General features: G+C 42.7%; 1 protein-coding gene across 1 annotated transcript in view; it reads left to right on the plus strand.

Moving 5' to 3' along the window:
* Positions 1-22,430, plus strand: part of LOC149024895 (actin-interacting protein 1-2-like) — a 54,475-nt gene that overhangs the window by 20,422 nt on the left and 11,623 nt on the right. The window contains exons 2-4 of the mRNA XM_089145093.1: positions 6,611-6,772; positions 21,526-21,712; positions 21,856-22,275. Of these exons, the coding sequence (XP_089001219.1) occupies positions 6,611-6,772; positions 21,526-21,712; positions 21,856-22,275 (769 nt within the window). The remainder of the gene's footprint in view (positions 1-6,610; positions 6,773-21,525; positions 21,713-21,855; positions 22,276-22,430) is intronic.

Below are 22,430 nucleotides of genomic sequence, written 5' to 3' on the forward strand. Positions count from 1 at the left end.
TCCCGATGCTCTGCAAGTTATAAGCATTCAGCATATCAACAAAAGGCTTCTTGTGTAAATACTTGAAGACGAGGCTCTGCGAACATCGGTTGGAAGGGATTTGGGCAAAGGAACGACAGCTTGCCTTTCGGGTAACGTTTGAGATCCTTTGGCTCCGACTTTCCAACTGTTCGCTCCAATCGCCGGATCTTCTCCCTGGCATCATCCAAGTCCGACCGAAGACGACCAATCATCGAATTTTTTTCTCCTGCCACCTCCCAAGCTAGATTCCGAAGGCGAGCAATCTCAACATCTTTAGCTTCGGAGATTTCCCGAAGCCTAGAAACTTCATTGCTCAATCTACTGAGCTTAGTAACTGCTTCCACTTAGTTGTGGAAGTTACCAGCAAAACTCCTGCAAACAACTTCTGAGTTAACGAGGAGCGAGAAAAGTAATTTTTCAGAATCGAGAGGATAATGAAGAAAGACTTACATCACCGGTGACTTCGTAAAGACTTCATCCGGAAGTTTGGAAAGAAGCTGCGCTCTCAGAAGTCATTCGAGCAGCAGTACACCATTCCAACGCTCTGTCAAACTCGTTTGACACTAATTCAGGCGAAGGATGAGAAGGATGAGCTACACCAAGAGAAGGATGAGCTGCATCACTTGTCACCCGACGGCGCTTCCTAGTGGCAAAATCCTCCAACTCGGAAGGAGAGGAGGAGGATGCCAAACAAGCACTGGAGTTGGAAATAGGAGCAGCACCTGTTGGGACCACACCTTCATCAGACGCCAACATAGTTGCCTCAGATGCCCGAAGAGTCTCTTTCGGGGGTGCACCATGATCTCACCAGCAGGGCGTCGGCGGCACCATCGGCAACGGAGTGATCAAGATCTTCCTGGGAAAGACGAGCGATCACTTCGGGCAAAGGAGGCGCGAGGACGGCATCAATAGAAGCTGTGGGAATCGACTTGAAGATTCACCGGCAGCGATCGCCTTACGCTTGGAGGATTCACTAGCTGAAACCACCGCACCGGCCCCAACCACCACCGACGGAACGATTTTCTTGCAAGATTTTGCTCGGATAAAGTTCGGGCTGATCTTGGGAGCCACTATGCAAACAAACAAGCCGTATCAGTACAGAAATAGACGACAACAACAAGAGGGAAAACCCTAGTTTTTTATTACTTCCAACAAAACCAAATAACTAAACCCCAAGTATAACTACTGTGCAGTTTACTCAGGGGGGAAGTGGGGAAAGAGATGAGTAATCAAGAAACTCACTTGTTCAGAAGTTGATAGAGCTATTGTTGGAGTACGAGGAATACGGAAGCGAGGCCGAAGGACGAAAGGTCGCTTTAACACTTTAGCAAATCTAACTTGCGAGAAGACGGGATAGATGGAGAGTACCCACGAAGGCTTTAAATAGCCTCAGGTATTAAGACGACGGTTGAAGGCTAAGGACAACCGACGACCTAGATCAAAATGATGCTTCGAAATCCGTAGAAAGCAAGATCAACGGTCGGAGGGATGCCACATGGAAACATGTGGAAGCGAGCACTGATGCGAGAGATACCTCCAATCGTCGCACCGCCATTAAAATAATGGATGTATTTCCGATTCATTGGAAACATTGAATGGTATACAAAGGCAAGAAAACGTTTGAACTTCGCAGAAGGGAAACGTGCGGACTTTGCAATAAATGAAGTAGTGGAGAAGATTAATGCATCTTCCCGAAACGCATCTTCACAATATTTCTACAAGATTATTATTCGGCGAAGAATGTAAAGTTAAGGGATGAGTTTTATCATTAATACTTTGATATTCAAGGCAAGATTTCGGCAGGAGACGGGGAAATATAAAGGCCAACATGAGAAAGAAATGTCTATTCATTAAATAGAGGGTAAATCTGTACAAAAAGATAACTCCCTAAGCCTTTTCTTCATTGTTGCCCGAGGGACCTTGGTCGGGAGGACTTTTCTCAGGATCATGAGAAGAGCCTTCCTCAAGAATGGCATCGGCTGAGTCCTCTACAGCAGTAAATTGAGACTCGGCTTGTGATTTCTCCTCTGGAAGTACCGGCTCGTCAGCGAGGTATGCCTCATATTGAGGGTCAGCTGGAAAAGGATCATCTTCTTCCTGAGCCCAGTCTGGGAGATCCATACCAACTTTCCCGAAGACCTCTTTGTGGCACACCTCACGAAAGGGAGCAGTGTCGAAGGCAGTGATTGATCCGAGGATTCGCTCCCAAACGTCGTTCTGCCCCAAGCGATAAGCTTGAAGGTTGTAGATACCTAGCAGCTCGGAGAAAGGAACGCTGTTCAGGTATTTCCGAACACACTCCTTCCGAAGCTCTGGCTTTATATGCTCGGGCTTGCTAGGGATCGCCAACTTCAGATGTTCTTCGAGCTCCCTACTTTTGAATTCAAGCCTGTCACCAAACAACGTGGCAGCTGCTTTTTGCTTCCTGGCCTCGCGCTCGGCAGCAGCGGCACGAATCTTCGACGCTTCGAGGGCCTCCTTGAGGGAGATCACTTCTTCCTCATGCTTTTTCTGCAGCTCCACGGCAGCTGCGATCGGCTGGTCTATTTCGGAATTGGCTTTCGCCAAATTCTCTTCACGGAGTTTGCGGCAAGGAGCTGGTGCGACCAACCCGGCTCAATGCTTCCATGTGTTGATAAAAGCTCAACACGGCATTCTCGGGAAGGCGGAAAATATCGGAAGAAGTCATAAGGAATTATGAAAAAATAACTAAGCAAGAAGACCGGTACCTTGTAGATTGACTAACAAGGGAGGTGTCATCCAGGGCTTCAAATTCCTGGCGATCAGAAGGAGCAAGATTGAGGGAGCTCCATTCTGCAGCTTTCTCGGGATCCCGAGTCACCCTGTCGGTCAGCTTCAGGGTCCACTGGGGGGTGAAGACCTCCTCACCATCCGTTGAAGCTTTGGACTTTTTATTGGAGGGAGCATCTATTGTGTCATGCCTCCTCTTGGTTCGGGCGGAGGAAGAGACATTAGACCTCTCCACCATCGGTTTCTTCCCTTTACCCGAAGCATCAGCCACGGGCCTGATATTCCTGATACCCCTATAAGAGGGGTCGGGAGAGGGAATAGAAGCCTCTTGATCTACGGTCAAGGCTCTAGGCGATCGTTGCTCGGCTGTCACAACGGCCCTAGCGGCCTTCACCCCGAGGCTTTCGGGGTTCATTCTTGGAGGCTACGCAAAGAAGAAGGACAAGAGTCGAATTAAAAACATATCACTTCAGTCAAATTAAATGATGGTGGTTAGAAGCTCACAATGATCCAAGCCCCAGTACTGAAGGATGGAGTTATACTCCACTTCAAGTCCATGTATCTCTTGATACCATGGAATGGATTTGATCTTCCTGACGGCCGCCTCGTCTTCTCTGGATAAGGGAAGGCCTCGATTATTCTCGGAAGAAGAAGTACACCTCCTCCAGGTGGTTGGGAAGTTAAGATCGATGGAGGCGCTCGACGAGAAAAAGTATCGTTCGCGCCATCTTTTGTGGTTAGAAGGGCAAGTTCCTTTGACAAGGATGCTGCCCCTCCAATCAAGTTCAGCCTTATTGCTTTTGGACAGAAAAACCCATCCGGGAGGATGGGAGATAGAAAGAACATGAAAATGTACAAAGAGAGAAAGAGATGGCGTAATGCCAAGTTCAAAACACAAACCCAAGAAGCCGACGATAAGACGCTAGCTATTGGGGAGGAGCATTCCGGGACAAATGTTCCAATGATTCAGAACTGCGGAGAACAAAGGATTAAAAAAGGGAAAGCGAACCCCGCTTTCCGGTGCATCTATATACGAGAGAAAATTCACCCGAAAGGGATGAATCAACCCTCTCATCGGGGTGGGGAGCCCTAACCTGATATGAGGAAGGAAAATCAAAATCTTGGACAAAGCTGAAAGAAGGGTTTCCTCATTGTAAATGGAGGGAACAGAGCCAGGTCCACCATCGGACCCGGAAGTTTGAGGCTGCCTAGAAGACTCGACAATCTTGGAAAATCCGGACTCGAGAAGGACGGGAGAAGTTTCGGTTTTTCTTTCTAAACCTTTTGAGAAACTTCAGCGAACTCGCGCCGGAAGGACGATTAGGGTTTTGTTATCACTATTCGATTGTTCGGGAGCGGGGAGAAGCAAAAGCCTCACTTGCTATTACCAACACTTGGGTACCCGAGAGAAGCCCTATCGTCCGCCATTACTTGTTTCAGTAAACTACAAAAAGAAAAAGACCGGTAAACTTACCGATTCGGTGAGGCGGAAGCTTGAGAGCGAGGAAGGCGCGAAGCGAGACAACAAAGGTTCAAATTCCAGGACGGGAAGAATGAAACCTGCGAAGACAATGAACCGCTTTTAAAACTCCAAGCACGAGTGTTCGGGAATCGAACGATCGAGATTGATTCAAAATCAGCGATCAAGATTGAAAGACGTTTTGAAAGTTTGAACTCACGAATCCGAAATAGGCGTTCGGAAACCGTCGCTTGGATGACGTGAGCCACGACAGATCAAGCGCAAGGAGATATGTGGCCTTACACTCACAATGCTCGAGGAAAAGTGACCACCGCATTAAATGTGATATGACATTTAATGAAGCACGCAGAGATTATCACCTGACGAGCGAACCCGAGTTAAAAACCAAGCCCTCGGGATCGATCGAACGCTTGGTCTAGGGGGCTCGTGATATGGAGAGATTATGATCAGACCGGGTTCATACCTGGTCCGACCCTCGACCCCGGTCCAGACGGAGAGATCCGACTCGCTCCCGAGCGAACCGGATCCGGAAGATGGCTTCTTGAAGAAGAAAGCTTATTCGGCTGCAAGCGCGCCCTAATCCTACTTATGGATTAGGGTAATCACCCTAATAATGGCAGACTCGAATTGACGGCTGCGGATAATCATTATCGAAGGGATAATCATCACATAACCTAAAGGTTATCTCAGGAGTCTTCTACTAGTCCAAACTAGTAGAAGTCCATTGCTCAACGGATCTAACTGTTAAGATCCAACGACTACCCGAAGAAGACTCAGGTGCATCCAACGAAGGAGATTCGAAGGTACACTCATATAAACCTCACTACCATACAAGGTGAGGGGATCGAAAAGAATACTATCTGAGACTCAGGTTCAGATACATACTGATAGACCTAAACTATCAGCGATCTGCTATCTAGATCACCTTTCCCAGTTCTTCATTCCTTAGCTCTGCGCTTCTAGCAGAGCCGTTTGTGATTAAGTTCATCAACTGACTTAGCCTTCGGAGGTGGACTCCCGACCCCAGCGGTCGGGCCACATCTGACGCTTTCGTTTTGCAGGACATCACGAGGAGATCTAAGGGCTGAGCAGATTTTGGACGCATCACCCATAACGGTCATTGGTGCTCTGGAGCTGATTGATCCTTCTTGAACTTTGTCATTTGTGTGTTCAAGGGTTTTGATAAGTCTTGGTCCTTTAGCTGATGTCCATATCTTCTCCCCTCGAGCCGTTGTCCGATCTCCTCAGGACTCTAGGTTGAGCCCCCCGGTCCACCCTGGGTTAGGTTGGTAGGAAAATGTGCACCCGGTTCGTCTAACAGTTCGGGACTGAGCTGGGTCACTTAGTGAAATGTGGTATAACAGAAATCAAGTTTGTCTTTTCCAAGCTGCAGTTTTACAGAATGAAATTTCACGAATTACTTATATTCAATTCGTTCTTGATAGCCACCTAAATCCACACTTCTATAAGTGTAAGGGGTCTTTCAATATGATGATTACACTGTGTAATCTTACTTTTTGGTTTCAAAAAATCACATGGTGCACCAAAGTGGGGATATATTTCAAGACAAGCTGTCCCTCCCACTCCTAATCATGAGTTCTATTTCTATTTCTATCATACAATTAACTGAATTTTTTTTTCAAACTATGTTTTTTATAAAAAGAATAAAAAAACTTACACTTCCAAACATGATTCAATGCACAACCTTGGGTTTCCAAGCATAAGTCTATAAGGTAAAGAATGATGACAGTGCTAAAAGACATCTCAGAAATTTGCTATGGTGCCATGGTAGTACTTCTTCTTGCCTTGATTACGTAGGCCTTTCCTTTCAGCTGCATCGGTTAACAGTCTATCCCTACCTACATCTTCCTCCCCCCTTCTCTTACCCCCACCAAAAAAATAATAGAAAAAGAAGGAACAAAACGAAAATAGAAAATGGTGGTCAGGAGGATCTTGATTCCTCATACCCTGCAAATCATTAATCAATCATAAATCAGAAATCATTGTGAGAGACACCCACTGTATCCTGCAAAATTTTCTAGCTGAACAATGGATGGAAGGTTGCTCAAGTCCTTTATGTTCCAGGGTCTTACTGAAATAAAATAATCTGTTAGGTTCTGGTCGAAATTAGTGCTCCATTCTCTTAACTTGAAGTGATAGATGTACATAGTTAATGTTAAATATTTGATTCCATTTGTTTCTGTTTTGCAAATCTATGTTCTTATTGTAGATAAATGTCTGAAATTTGTAACTTCATCCATCACTCTCAACTACTTTTCTGCCTCATTTGCTTTCTTCTTTGTGGGTCTATCTTATTTTTTGTAGTGATCAAATAATCAATAACATACTCTTATGTAGGTGGGATTCAGGCAATACTGTAGGGGATTTTGATGGCCATTCAAGGCGTGTTTTGAGTTGTGCATTTAAACCAACAAGACCATTTCGCATCGTCACATGTGGCGAGGATTTTCTGGTGAACTTCTATGAAGGGCCACCATTTCAATTCAAGCACTCTCACAGGTTTGCTGTGATTAGTTTTATTTGCATAATTAGTTTGAAATTTATCATTGTTTCAAAAATAAAATGCATCTTGATTGAGTGAGATCAATCCAAGATTGACTTGGTTTCTGATTTGGATTGTTTCACGCTAGATTGCCAGATCCTTTCATGGATCAGGAAATCATACTGCACTGTATATGGGGATCAGATGGGATCAATACAGTCACTGGTCCCAACTTTCAAAACCTTAACAAAATGCCTTTGTGTGTGGACATCTCAGACACATTTGTTAGATCATGATTCCATGAATTGGTTCTTTCTTTGTTGCTGCATTAGGTTTGACAATGTTTTTCAAGCAAGGGATTTTCAATGTTGACATATTATCAGTGCTGCAACAAGCATTTAATGATACTGTACATAATTACTGTAATTACTTGGAAACTTTAAAATAATGAAAGTTCAATTTGATCAAATGATTCTAAAAACCAACAGTGCATCATGTAATAATTTGGGTAATAGAATCCACATCCGGATAATACACATTCTGTAGTGTAGATGTTCTTAAGAGCACGAAACTAACATAAAAAATAAAAAATTCCTTCCAGCGACAGAAGGTACCAGATGAAAAGTCAATTGGAGATGATTCGAACCATGTAAAATAAAGGCAGGTGCACCATGAGCCTGTGTATATGTGAACACGCCTGAGAACATGTTAGTTCATAATAGCTAGCCTCTTATTCACTTAAAGAATATATGAGAACATGATGCAAAATTTAGATATTGTGACACTTACATGTATACTTTTCTTTTTTGGTTTGTTCTTATATGTATACTGGATCCATGGATACTGTGATATGCTAGGTACATCCAATATGTACCGTGCTGGTTTATATTTATTAATGGATGTAGAAGTGAGGGTTGGATTACTATATTGGCAAGAACTGTCTTGAGATGTTTATGGACCCCCTCATCCATCTGAAAATGGTTGAAACAAGTCTCCCCATCACTGTTTTTGCTGAGTCTGGATGAATCTGACTGAATTACGCTGAATTCACCAGGGATCATGTTGGCATAACAAGCTGCTGATGTGCTTCCAAACCTTAGACCCTTGGTGCAGGAGTGCTGAAGATCCACCACTGGTTCCAATAAATGGAAACTTTAGCAAGGGCCCAGCCTATTGAAAAGGCTTGGATCCATTTTGGTTTTAAGTCTACTCTATTTTCATGTGATAGGCCCCTCATAACCAGGGTATACAAGCGAAGGGATAAGGGGGAGTATGCAACATTACCTACAGCTGCTACAGGGGATCCAAATGAAGAGAATACAGATGGCAGCCTCCCATTGGACAGCAACCAATACCCTGCTGTGAACAGAGGAGCAGAAGAAACAGTCCAGGTCCAGGTCGTAAGAGTTTGTTAGAATGGATGAGTATGTAAGGGAAGAGAGGGAGGGATGTTGGGGAAAGGAAGAGAAGAGACAAGCGAGTGCCTGGGGAGAGGGAAACCTCTGGGGAATGGCCTAGCCATTGGGCTATTCTAGTTTATCTGAGTTCCATTAGTTGTTCTTAATTTCAGAAGTGTTTACCAGTTGTAGAATCAGTCTGTATTTATTCAGCAATATCCATACAGGAATGCTAATGAAATTGACTGTTACATGAACATCATTCTACTGAGTATACTGTACTGAGTTCATAGCTTCAAAAATTAGTCCTTATATGTTTATAGCAGTAAGAGGTTCATGGAGATTCATTGAGTGTTCTATCAATCTGGTATCAAAGCTGGTCGATCCCAGGGAATGGTAAAGAGCCACATGGAGTTAAGAGTCGAGATTGTGGAGACTAGCGTGAAGGACCTGCAGAATCAGCTAACTTTGATTGAGTCGAAATTATATAGGGTTGAACAAAGCCAGACAGCATTCGTAAGTGAGTTAAGAGCATACCTGTTGAAGGGAAAGTGTGTGGAGGCTGGAGAAACATCACCGGAAGTCACCGTAACCAGAGGAGAAGATGTGCCGAGTACCCTGTTACAAAAGCGACGAGTTCTGACTTCTATGGGACGATGCGATATCTTCCCTAGGTATCTGGAACTTCCCATTTTCAATGGTGATGCAGAGCTGAAAGATACTTTATGCTACAGGGCCTTATGGAAGCAGAGAAGTTACAGGCTACTCTAATTTGCTTTGAAGGACCGGCGTTGGGGTGGGTACAGTCCAGGGAATTGCAGAATCCTCTCCATTCGTGGGTAGAACTGAAGTATGAACTACAAAGAAGGTTCGGTTCGACACAAGCAAAGTCACCCTTGGAAGCGATCTTGGAGCTCCGACAGAATCGAACGGTTGTGGAGTATTAGGGTCACTTTGAGACTCTTGTTGCTGCTGTCGGCGCCAAGGAAGACGACTGGCTTCAAGGGGCATTTCTCTCAGGGTTGAAGGAGACGATTTGGGGTGAGCTCCAACTATTCCAGCCTAGGGGGTTAACCCAAATAATGGATATGGCCCAATTCATTGAGGCCAAGAATCAAGCCGTAAATGGGCCAAAAGCGATATCCATGACACAACCCATGATTGGATGGGGGCAACCCACGGCCCAATTAGTGGTAGCAGTGAACCGACCAAATACAAATGGGCCGCGGCCTACTTCTATCGGTCCAATAAACCCACCTGCCTCTTGTTCAACCATAAGTAACCAACCCAACTTAGGGCAAACCAACCCACCATCGTCTTCATCTTCGAAGAGCGCCCCTGCAACTCCATCCAGCGGAAGTAGCAAGCCTCGGTGGTTGACTCCGGAAGAAATGAAGACAAAAATAGACAAAGGACTCTGTTTTTGGTGCGACAGGCCTTACTCTCGAGGACATCAATGTCCCATGAAACAATTACGAGTGATGCTACTTCACGAAGGTAAACTGAGCGAAGATGCAGAGGATAATTCCGCTGGGACTGTGAATGGCGACGACAAGCACAACTCACCTACTAACCAAATTGAACTATCGCACAGCTCCTTCGCGGGACTCGACTCACCTCGCACACTGAAACTCAAAAGAAAAATAGGTGATGTCTTGGTTATACTGTTAGTCGATTGTGGCGCAACCCATAACTTTATTTCAAGGAAGATGGCAGAGAAGATAGGGTTGGCGATTGAGGGTGAGGCACATTTCCATGTGACATTGGGCGATGGCAAGAATGTCCGAGGACAGGGAGTCTGCCATAAAGTACCGATCGTTATCAATGGAATCACATTTGTGCAGGAACTACTACCATTTGAATTGGGTGGACTAGACGTCATCGTGGGAGTGGAATGGGGCTATCTTCGTTGGGTGATGTTCAGAGCAATTGGAGGCTACAAACTATGCAATTCATGTGGGAAGATAGACAAGTGAAGTTGAAAGGAGATTCGGCGTTACTCAAGCTAGAAACAACATTGCCAAAGCTCTAGAAGATGGCTCTAAAAGAAGGACAGGGTTTCTGGTTGAAGCCAAAGCTGGTAGACGTACCGGAAAATGTCAACAGCAATGAACAGGTACGTGGGTTGTTAGAGGAGTTCATATCCTTGTTTGCAGAACCTAGAGAGCTTCCATTGTGGAGACCCTACGATCATTCGATAAGGCTGATCAAAGGCAACAACCCTCCTAATCTCAGGCCTTATCGTTATCCCCATTCACAGAAGAATGAAGTAGAGAGGTTGGTAAATGAAATGTTAGCTGCTGGGTTAATTCGTACAAGTGTTAGCCCATATTCAAGCCCGGTGCTTTTGGTGCGAAAGAAGGATGAAAGTTAGAGATTTTGTGTAGACTATCGGGCACTCAACAAGCTAACAATACCTGATAAATTCCCCATACCATCCATTGAAGATTTGCTCAATGAGCTTGGAGGGGCTGAGGTGTTTAGCAAGCTTGACCTTAAGTCAAGGTACCACCAAATCAGGATTGTTGAAGGTGACAAAGAGAAGACAGCATTCTGAACACATGATGGGCACTATGAGTTTCTTGTAATGCCATTTGGGCTCTCGAATGCACTTGCTACCTTCCAAGTGCTAATAAATGAGGTATTCGAGAACACTTGAGGAAGTTTGTCCTAGTGTTTTTTGATGATATCTTGGTGTATAGAAGATCCCTGAAGGACCCCTTGAGTCACCTTCGATTGCTCTTGAATCTCCTAACCCAACATTGTTTGGTGGTGAATAAAAAGAAGTGCTCGTTTGTAGTGACCACACTAGACTACTTGGGACATATAATTTCAGCAGGTGGTGTAGCAGTAGATCCACAGAAAGTACAATGCATGATCGAGTGGCCACTACTGAAGAATGTACGAGCTCTTAGGGGATTCCTCGGTCTCACTAGGTACTATCGACGTTTTGTTTGGGATTATGGGAAAATCGCAACACCTCTCACTAATCTATTGAAGAAAGACGCCTTTCAGTGGGACGACTTAGCTACCAAGGCCTTTGAAGCATTGAAGGCAGCGATGACCACGGTACCTGTACTTGCCATGCTGGAGTTCTCTAAAGAGTTTGTGGTAGAAACCGATGCCTCCAGAGTCGGTTTGGGAGCTGTCCTTATGCAAGAAGGACACCCCATAGCCTTTTGGAGTAAAGCGTTGTCCCAAGACTCCCAACGAGCCTGAAACAAATTAGTTTGTGAGAAAGAATTGATGGCTGTCTTGCTTGCCATTCAAAAATGGCGTCATTACTTGTTAGGGAGGCATTTCAAGGTTCGTACGGACCAAAGGAGCTTAAGGTACTTGTTGGATCAAAAGTTAGTAGCGGAGGACCAGAGAAGTGGATCATGAAGTTGTTGGGCTTTGATTTCGAAATCATTTATAGGCCGCGGTGTGAGAAAAAAGCTGTTGATGCATTGTCCTGACAGATGAAAGGCTCAATACGACTCACTAGTCTATCGGCATCAGCATGGGAGGAAGAAGAAAGTTTATAAACTGAAATTCAGCAGTCCGAGCGTTATTGAAAGATCATTCAAGCCTTAGTCAGCGGCTCTACTGAATTTCCAGATTTCAAACGATGAAAGGGGACACTCTTTTATAAGGGTCACTTGGTCATTCCCGAAAACTCCAAGTTAATCCCTAGGCTGCTGGCTGAATTCCACTCCACTCCTTTTGGAGGTCACTCCGGGTATTTCCGCACCTACAAAAGGGTCGCGGCAATTGTGTATTGGATTGGCATGAAAAGAAGTGTGAAGGAATTCGTGGCAAGCTGTGACACTTGTCAACGGAGCAAGCATCAAGCAATGGAACCTGCAGGGCTGCTTCAACCTCTCCCAATACCTGACCAAATATGGGAAAACATCAGCTTAGACTTCATTGGGGGATTACCAAAGACCCGAGGAGGCGATGCTATACTGGTAGTGGTGGATAGATTGTCAAAGTATGGCCATTTCATTGCACTCACGCATCCATATACAGCAAAACAGGTGGCTATGATCTTTAGCAAGGAGATAGTAAAACTTCATGGGTTTCCCAAGTCGATTGTCTCTGATAAGGATCGGGCATGAGTAGCTTTTGGAAAGAACTTTTCAAATTAGCGGGAACCAATCTGAAGTTCAGCAATGCTTATCATCCTCAAACTGATGGACAAACGGAAGTGGTGAACCAAGGATTAGTGGTGAACTGAGGATTAGAAATCTATCTCTATTGTTTTTGTGCTAGGCAGCCTAAAGATTGGACCACTTGGATGTCATGGGTTGAGTATTGGTACAACACCACTTTCCATTCAGCTACCAAAATGACTCCCTTTCAAACTGTCTATGGTCTCCAACCTTGCTTAAGTGGGAAGGGAGCAGCTCCAAGGTGGAAGAAGTTGATATTCTCCTACATACACGAGATAGCATCCTCGATGAGTTGAAGACTAATTTGCGTGTGGCTCAAGACCGCATGCGCGCATCCACTAACCAACATCGAAGGGATGTCACTTACCAAGTAGGGGAGGAAGTTTTTCTCAAACTTCAGCCATATCGCTTCAAGAAGCTCGCTAAGTGCCCCAATGAGAAGCTCAGCCATCACTACTATGGCCCATATCCTATTGCAGCTCAAATCGGTCCCATGGCTTACAAATTGACGCTTCCAGCCAATTCCAAAGTTCATTCGGTCTTTCATGTATCACAACTTAAGAAGTTGGTAGGTCTGAACATCACAACTCAGCCGCTGCCAGCATGTTTAGCCGATGATGGAGAACTCCAACTCACCCTTGAAGAATTGTTAGACATCTGTTATTCACCTCGAGGAGTACTTGAAGTACTGATCCACTGGAAGCATCTACCGGGCTGTGAGAACACTTGGGGGGACTTCCTCGAACTGCATAACCAATTTCCCGATTTTCACCTTGAGGACAAGGTGAAACTGAAGGGAAGGAGCGTTGATAGGCCCCTCATAACTAGGGTATACAAGCGAGGGATAAGGGGAGTATGCAACATTACCTACAGCTGCTACAGGGGATCCAAATGAAGAGAATACAGATGGCAGCCTCCCATTGGACAGCGACCAATACCCTGCTGTGAACAGAGGAGCAGAAGAAACAGTCCAGGTGGCAAGAATTGATTGAGTGAATGTGTAAGAGTTTGTTATGCGTAAGAGTTTGTTAGAATGGATGAGTATGTAAGGGAAGAGAGGGAGGGATGTTGGGGAAAGGAAGAGAAGAGACAAGCGAGTGCTTGGGGAGAGGGAAACCTCTGGGGAATGGCCTAGCCATTGGGCTATTCTAGTTTATCTGAGTTCCATTAGTTGTTCTTAATTTCAGAAGTGTTTACCAGTTGTAGAATCAGTCTGTATTTATTCAGCAATATCCATACAGGAATGCTAATGAAATTGACTGTTACATGAACATCATTCTACTAAGTATACTGTACTGAGTTCATAGCTTCAGAAATTAGTCCTTATATGTTTATAGCAGTAAGAGGTTCATGGAGATTTTGGTTTTAAGTCTACTCTATTTTCATGTATTGAAATTTTCTCATTAACACCCTTCTAGATTTCTATTTTTCTATTCTTACTTTTTGTCACTTTATTAGAAAACTTAATCTTTTTTCCAAGTGGAAATAATGGTGTTACTTCACATATGTACTCGAAAACTGTGCATAACGTTGACATCTTTTGGTAATGACATTATGATGTCCCTTTTAGATTGTGTTTGAGAACCCTCATATACCCCTGAAAAGATTTTGGGACTTAGACAAGGAGGCAATTAAAAGGAGTCAAGTTCTAAAAGCACATATGAAGGTGTCATTCAACGACACCCTTTATGTTTTGAGTTATTACAAGTTTGTCCAAGTTGAATCAGTGAAGTTGGTCACATAAGTCAAATATTCTGTTTGTTGTCATTAAATTTTTAAGGTTGGGTCCACATTCTCTTAAATTCTTTAAACTTCAGAGAGAAAGAGCAAATAAGAGGAGTCCCTGCTTGGCTTCAACTCTGTACCCCACGGTTTTTGCTATTGACAATTCCTTTCTTTATTTAGGCTCCTTGCATGGAGGCTGCTTCCTTTTGGTTGACCAAGGTGTGATTGGTGGTGACTGCAATCAATAACTACTGGCTAGAAGCCCAGGTACTGCTGCCTCTATTTGCTTTTATCACAACCTGTTTGTTAGATGGGGAAAAGTGGAAAAGGTGAAAGGGGGTGGGAAACTTGGTACTTATTTCCTCGAAATCCCACAAATAGGAGTGTTCGATTAAGTGGGGTGCAAAACTTTCAAGATCACCTCATTCAATGCATTTATTCTTGTGTCTTATGATTGGCATCCCAAGTTTTCCCACACGATTCACTTTCAAAGTTCTACCAATTCAGTATGACTTTGGCAATATTAGTAGAAAAGTTATGTTGTCTCTCCTCTCTCCTTTCATCTTCCGTATTTGCCACCAAATCCCACTTTATTTCCATTTTTTCTCTTTTCCTCTAAACCCCACCCCCATTAAAAAGCACTTCGATGTGAAACAGGGATCTAGGGTTTAATTGATTAATGAGCCCTAGATCTAGGTTCACCTGCAGGATCCTCTTCAAGTGAATCAGCAGTAAACTAGGTTTTAACACCCTATGGTTGAGGGAATAGGGTTGTTTTGTTGAAGTTAGGATTTAGGAAGGGGTTGGGAGGGATCCAGCTAGGGTTTAGGGTTTAAGGGATATGATTTCTTACAGAGAAAGGTTAGGTTAATGCTTTGTGGTCAAATATGATATACCCTGACTAAGATGATATTGAGGATCTCAAGGATACATAGCCTATCCCATGGGAGATATGGGATAAATTCTTTGAGATGGGAAGCTGGGGTCTATAGGTGTCAAAGTGGGTTGAAATTGGAGGGAATATAGGTAATATTATAGGAATATGATCCCCCAAGTTTGGTGGGATTTGGATGTCTAAATTAAAAGATATTAAAGTTCTTGATTGTAGGGTTATCAGAAGTACAAAAACTCAAGTAAAGAATTGTAATTTGAAATCCGACAATCAGAATAGGTCAAATTGGGATCTAAGATCACTAGGGTCGGGGGGATGAGGTTCCTAAAGTTTGGGACAGATCAATCGATTAGATTGGCGTAGATCTAGCCTTGAATTTTGGGTCTTTAGAAAAGTCTGAAAATTCAAGAAAATCCAAGAAAATGAAAAGAAAGGTGCGATGGAAGAGGGAAGAAGAGGGAAGGCTAGGGGGCAGAGGTGGGAAATGTTTACTTACTTGTTGTAGAAGAGAGAAGGTTGAAAAGTGTAGAAAATTAGAATGCTCAAAGCTGCCACAGGTTTCCTCCCTTGGAAACCCACAACTTCACAGATATCTCCTTCAATCAAATTTTATTAATCATCAAAAATGTCCTTTACAAGCTTTGGGGGCTATATTTATAGCCTTACATGAATAGGCTCACTCTAGGACTCAAGATTAGAAGGTGATTCAAACTATGACTTCTACTTGGTCTCAAATTGGAAAGAAAACAAACAAGGACTCTTAGATAAAAGTGCAAACACATAAGGACTTCCATTGAAGTAGGAATGCCTTTTAAGATTGTACTCCAACTTAGAAACCAAAATAAGGAAGGACTTCTACTTGACTTGGGGCTCGCACTCTACTAAGGACTCTCATATAACTCATCCTGGGATGATTCAAATTACAAAACAAGGTAGATATAGACTAGACTCCTTGTAGAAAGTGGAGTGCAACTAAGGAGATCCCTCTCTAGTTGGGACTCCTAACCTAATTGGAACTCTTTTATAACTAATCAAAGATTAACTCAAATTCAAAAATAAAAGTAGATATGGACTTCTAAAAATACTCTATGTCCAATTAGACCCATTAAGACCCCAAAAGAGAGGGCCAAATGACCAATTTGCCTAGTTGGATTCGGCCTTCATGGAGGGCTGCAGGAAATTGGGCAGGGATCCTCCCTGGTTACAGTGTTCCCCTTCCTTGTCAACCCAACCTGCAGCATGTGGGACTTATCAAACTGCCCTTGTATCCTCTTGCATTCTACCCAGTCTGAGTTCCTGATATTCATTTGTCCTATACTTGCTAAAACTGTCACATTAATTTTTTTTTTAATATTTTATGAATAAATAAATTCATTAACCAAAGAGGAGAAAAGGTGAAGGGAAAAGTACAAAGCCAAAGATAGGCTCAATTAAGCAAGTGTAGAACACAAGCACAAGTGGCATGAAGCCATACAATCAAACTAGAAAATACATTAGCACAACCAAAATGGACCAAAAGGGCAGTAAACCAGCTAGATCAACACAGTCTCTCGATCAGTCGATGACACTAGAAACCTTCATTGCAACAATCCGCAAGACATGCAACAGGGAGAAACGCAGCGCCATAGACACTAGGGTTGGTAGCATCAGAGGATTGAGACGAAGAAAGGTAGAAAGGGAGAGCGATAGAGAAGGAGAAATGGAGGGAGGAGATGAAACTAGAGCAGAATTCGAACCTGAATGGGAGAGATCAACAACGATGGTTCTCATGGCTTTCCCCCGATTTTGTTTTTGGGGGGGGGGGAGGAAAGAGAAGAATGAAAGAAAGGAGGAGATGAATCTAGAACTGAGATTGAGCCCTATTTGGAGAGATCAGCAATGATGGCCTTCACAACATTCCCCTAACACTATAGAGGCCATTGATTAGAACCCTCAACGAAGAAGTTGAACCTAAAAATAGAAAGGGGAGAGGGAGAAGAAGGGGAGTTAGAGGGAGGAAATGAGTCCAGATCTGGGACCCAAACAAATCGGAGAGATCAGCAATGAGGCCCTCATGGCTTACCCCCCATGCCTGAGAGACCTCCAAACAGGAACCCTCGATGACTTGAACCAAAACCCTGTAACAGCCAATCTTTCCTTCTTTTTTCTTCTTCTTGTTCCTCTTCTGCTAAGTCGAACAGAGAGGAGAGAGGGGAGGAGATGAGAAACAGGGAGAAGATGAGAACAAGGGGTGGTGAGGCAAAGAGAAGATGAGCAAGGATGGGGGAAAAGAGAGAAGTTGAGAATGAGAGGCGGAGAAGTAAAGAGAGAGAGAAGAGGAGGAAGAAGAAGTGGTAGAGAGGAGAATTAAAGAGAGAGGAGAAAGAGGTGGAGTGATGCTGGCAGTATGCACTGGATTTCAAGGCAAGGTTCTCACCAGAAACCCAAGGGACAGAAGCCTGGATGACTCATCACCTGTCATCCCAGCATCACCACAGTTTCAAAATATTTAAAAACAGAGAGCAACTGAAAACAACAGGTAGAGAAGTCGAGAGGGAGATAGAGAGGAGAAAAAGAAGAAGAAGATAAAGAAGCGGAGGAGAGACAAGGAGAATCAGAGAGAGAGGAGAGGAGAAAGAGAGTGACAATCAATAAAAGTAACAAAGTACCTATGGCCAGTAATAGACACACGTCGGCAGGGACCCCACACATCAGTATGAATTAGCATAAAAGGAATAGGTTTTTTATTATGAAGAGAAGGTAAATAAGTAGAATGAGTCTGCTTCGCAAAAATGCAGGCTTCACAAAAAAAATTATCCTCATTACAAGAAGAAACCAAATTAGGAAATATTTTCTTAAGAGTTCCTAGAGGGGGATGACCTAGCCTACGGTGCCACTGATGAAGGTCTGATATTACAGAATGGACCGAATTAGAAGATGTAGTCAAAGAAGACGTAGATTCTACAATCGACTCGAGCAAATAAAGTCCATTGTCTAGTTTACCACGTCCAATTTCCTTCCCCGTGACCAGATCCTGGAAGACACAGTAAAATGGGAAAAAATCACTTTACAATTCAGGTCATGTGTGAGACTACTGATGAGAGCAAGTTAGTAGAGAAAGAGGGAACATGTAAAAACTTTAGACAAAGAAAGTGATGGAGAATGCTGAATGGTCCCTTTTCCAACAATATAAGAATAGGAACCATCCGCAATTCGAACTTTATCCTTTCCAGAAGTTGGAGAATATTGTAAGAAAGAGGTGGATAAACTTGTCATATGATCTGTGGCTCCTGTATCAATGATCCAAGGAGTAGAAATTGAAGAAGCTTGAAAGCTTGTAAAAGTTTTACCTGAAGTAGCAAGGCAGGAGTTGGTATGGGTAGTAGAGGAAGCAGTGGTTGAGGCTGTACTGGAAGTAGAAGACTGCAGAATACGTCGCAGAGTAGCGAACTCCTCCTATAAAAAACCAATGTCTGCAGAGGGTGTGGTGGAAACTATCTCAGAAATATTAGCCTTTGGTTTTCCCTTTCTTTTTGCTCCATTTTGCTCAAAATCAGCAGGCTTCCCATGCAGTTTCTAACAATTTTCCTTGGTATGATATGGTTTGTGACAGTGCTCACACTTGACAATCTCCTTAGTCGGATCAGATTTAGTGCGAACAGACTGTAAAGCTGATTTCTCCATAATAGGAGTATGAAGCATGGCTAATCGACGACTTTCTTCACACTGAACAAGAGCATAAGACTCTTCTAGTGTAGGAAAGGGAGAACAACTTAAGACTTGCACTCTGATCTTATCGTACTCCACGTTCAAACCTGCCAAGAAGTCATATACTCAAATTTTATCAATGTGCTTCTTATAAGTCGCCACATCATATGGATTGGTGGGGTGATAATCCCCACAATGATTCAACTCTTGCCAAAGAGATGGCAACTCAGCATAATAGTGGGCCACAGTCAGTTCCTTTTGGGTAGTCTCATGAAGCTTCTTTCATAGCTCATAAACTTGTGCATCATTCCCCAACTGTCCATAGGTTTCAGTAGTAGCCTTTCAGATTTGAGCTGCAGTATCAAGTAATAGGTAACCTCGGCCAATATTTGGATGCATGGAATTCAAAAGGAATGACATAATAAGAGATTCATTTGATATCCATTTATCCTGTAAAGCACGTGCGGTAGTAGGTTTGATAGTTGTGCCAATAATGTATCCAACTAGTCATCTTCCAGCAATAGTTAGGTAAGCAGATCGAGACCAGATTAAATAGTTTGTGCCATCAAATCTTACCGAAAGAGGATGAAGAGTGGGATAATGTTCGGATCCAGTGGGAGCAGTAGTACCATCAGTGGTTGCCATGTTGACAGAATTGTCTGCAGTTCTTCAGTCTTCACCCCTTCAAAGTAATCGAAATGTCGGTGCAATGCAACAACCAAACCACCTAAAAAAAAAAAAAAAACCCCCCTTTTTTTTTCTTTTTTTCTTTTCAGTAATGACAAATATGTCCCTGAAAAATTTGAATTTGCAAATGAATCTCAGAACTTATGCAAATTTACATATAAGTCCCTGCAATGCAAATTTACCAAAATAACCCTCAAACATCTATTTTATTTGGGCTAATTGAATTACCTCAGATGAAGAATCGATCCTCAATCGCAGGCTTAAGAAGAACAACCCCTAATCGAAGAACCTCAATAGCAGAACACCGATCGAAGAACCTCAATCGCAGGTTCATATGAAGAACCAGGCTTCAGATGAAGAATCAGAGAGAAAAAAAGTTGCAGGAGCAACGGTAGTTGCAGGAGTTGAAGATGAAGCTGTTGCAGTTGCGGAAGCAGCGGAAGTTGCTGATTTCTTCTTCTCTTCTTCTTTCCTCTGTTTTCTGTTCTTATTCGTCGAATTGAGACGGAACTGAATCGTCGTCTTCTTCTTTCTTCTTTTTTTTCTGTTTCAGTTGGCGACCAAGACGGTACTGAAAAACTGCCAGCAGTAGAACTGAAGATTGGCGATGGGTTTGAAATAAAAATCAGAAGAAGAAGAAGGTAGGTCGCTTCCCTAATCGAACGATAGGTTACAGAATTTCTGTGATAGTTGCAGAAAATTCCTGCGACTGTTGCAGAAAAATTCTGCGCAGAAAATTCTGCAACAATTGGAGAAAATCTGTGATGAGTTTTGCAGAAAAAAAAGGTCATAATCAAGGCTGGATTTCGACACTCTGGATTTTGAGGCTGCCAGAAAGAAAGGGCAATGGATTTCCTTTTTTCTTTTTCTCTCACTTCCCTAATCGTATTTAGGCTCTGATGCCATGTAGAAATACAATGTTTGGCAGAATGGCTTATTGATCCATGATCTTAAGCCCTCTATTTATAATTAAGTGGAAAGTAGACTATTACAAGGAATAGAATTTTACATGAATGTAAACTCTAATTTAACTCCTATACAAACTCTTATTAGACTCCTAATAGAATCCAACACTTTTCTTTCTTTTCTTGTCATTGTTAGATCTGGAGGTTCCTCCAATCAAGAGGGTAGTAATTTTTTCTTCTGGAAGTCCCAAAAGCTTTCTTTCGCCCCAAAACGTTGGATCTTCGACCACTTTCAACCTATTCTCCCCAAAACCTTGAATCGCCAACCCAAAAGCTTTCTTTCACTCCTCAATACCTTGAAGTTCTCTAGTTCACATTGAAGTTGTTCTGATCTGATGGTTTAAATTCTGGTTTTGGTAATCTTCAGTCAATCAACAATACACTCTTTCTGAATCTGTTTCAGATCTCAATTCTTCTGGTTATTAGATACAGTCCTACTTGGAGTAGGATTAGATTTTTCTGACTTGAGAGTTAGGATTGATATGCATATTTTACTGATCTATTTGGCCTGAATCTAGCACATGTTTAAATTTACTGTTGGGCAATTTGAATCTCTCCTGAGATTTGTCACATGATTTAATCTCCTGTTGCCCAACTTCTGTCTTCTGGTCATTTGTACAATAAATAAATATTCTGGCAGAGTTTGATCTATCCTAAACCCCTTAATACATATGTGTCCACATCAGGTGATCTGCCATTGGCTCTTGCTGAAAATTTTGGCATAGATTATACCCTTTAGCAGAAGAAGTCGACCAGGATTATAAAAACCTAATCTGGTTTGTATATTTGATCCTATGTATTTTCTCCTAATTCTTCAGTTTGTTTACTCTATTCCGAATATGTGTTGGTACCATTTTAACATCTTAATCAGGATCACATTATTTTAGACTTTTAGTGATATTTAAAACCCATGTGAGAAAAAGAAGTAGAAACTGAAAAGTAATTTTTAGGAAGAACAGAAAGCTTCAATTTAACCATAATAAACTCACATCTATGGCATGCAGCTCAAAACAAGCAAAGTCTCTACCAGGACTATAGTTTGCAATAGTTGCATTGAAGGACTGAGTCCATACGTATTATTTGTATTCTGTTGGAAGTAGTTACTTATGGCTGCAAATGACTAGAATTATTGGCATTCTTTACCTTGAAGTGTACCAATAAGTGGAGATACTGCATTCTGACAGTTGCATTAGGAGGAAGAGTGTCGCTACTACGCAAGTGATGGTACACTGCATTCTTGAAAGTTTTCCTCTGGATCTGCAGGGACCATTCAAATTTTGTCAATTGTGTCAGATTTTCTCCTGATGGAAGCAAGTTCATCACTGTAAGCTCAGATAAGAAGGGTATAATATATGATGGCAAGACCGGAGAAAAGGTTGGAGAGCTGTCATCCGAAGATGACCACAAGGGCAGCATATATGCTGTTAGTTGGAGTCCTGATGGTAAACAGGTAAACTAGCAAAGTTTGTATCTCTTCCTTCATTTACACCCTTTTCCCTCTCAATGCTTGTGCATCTCATCTATTGCATAGTTGTGTACTGAGTCAAAGTAGTAACGATAAATTACCCGCTCAAAATATGTTAAATATTTCAGGTGCTGACCGTTTCTGCTGACAGAACTGCAAAAATATGGGAAATCTCCGAGGATGGTAGTGGGAAGGTGAAGAAAACACTGGTATGTCCGGGTTCAGGAGTGGATGATATGCTCGTTGGATGTCTTTGGCAGAATGACCATCTTGTTACTGTTTCCCTTGGTGGTAAAATTAATTTATTTTCAGCAAGTGATCCAGAAAAATCTCCAGTATCATTTTCTGGTCACATGAAGAGTGTCAATTCATTATCTGTACTTCAGAGAAACCCAAAGGTCATCTTGTCTAGCAGCTATGATGGTGTAATAGTCAGGTGGATTCAAGGTATCGGTTACAGTGGTAGAATGGAAAGGAAAGAGAGTACTCAAATTAAATGCTTTATTGCTGTTGAAGAAGAGATTGTTTCATCAGCATTTGATAATAAGGTAAGTGATGAAGATTCATAGACATCAGGTTTGGTTTGTTGATGCTGATATACCAATTTCAGCCCTCGTCAGGTTTGTTTTTGTTCTGGTTCTTATACTTGTTCTATGCCACAATCCTAGAGCTGTGGGTTTTCATTTGAGAAATTTTACATCTG

The sequence above is a fragment of the Hakea prostrata genome, chromosome 2 (assembly GCF_041222555.1).
Source record: "Hakea prostrata isolate BN-2017 chromosome 2, UWA_Hpros_2, whole genome shotgun sequence".
Taxonomy (NCBI): domain Eukaryota; kingdom Viridiplantae; phylum Streptophyta; class Magnoliopsida; order Proteales; family Proteaceae; genus Hakea; species Hakea prostrata.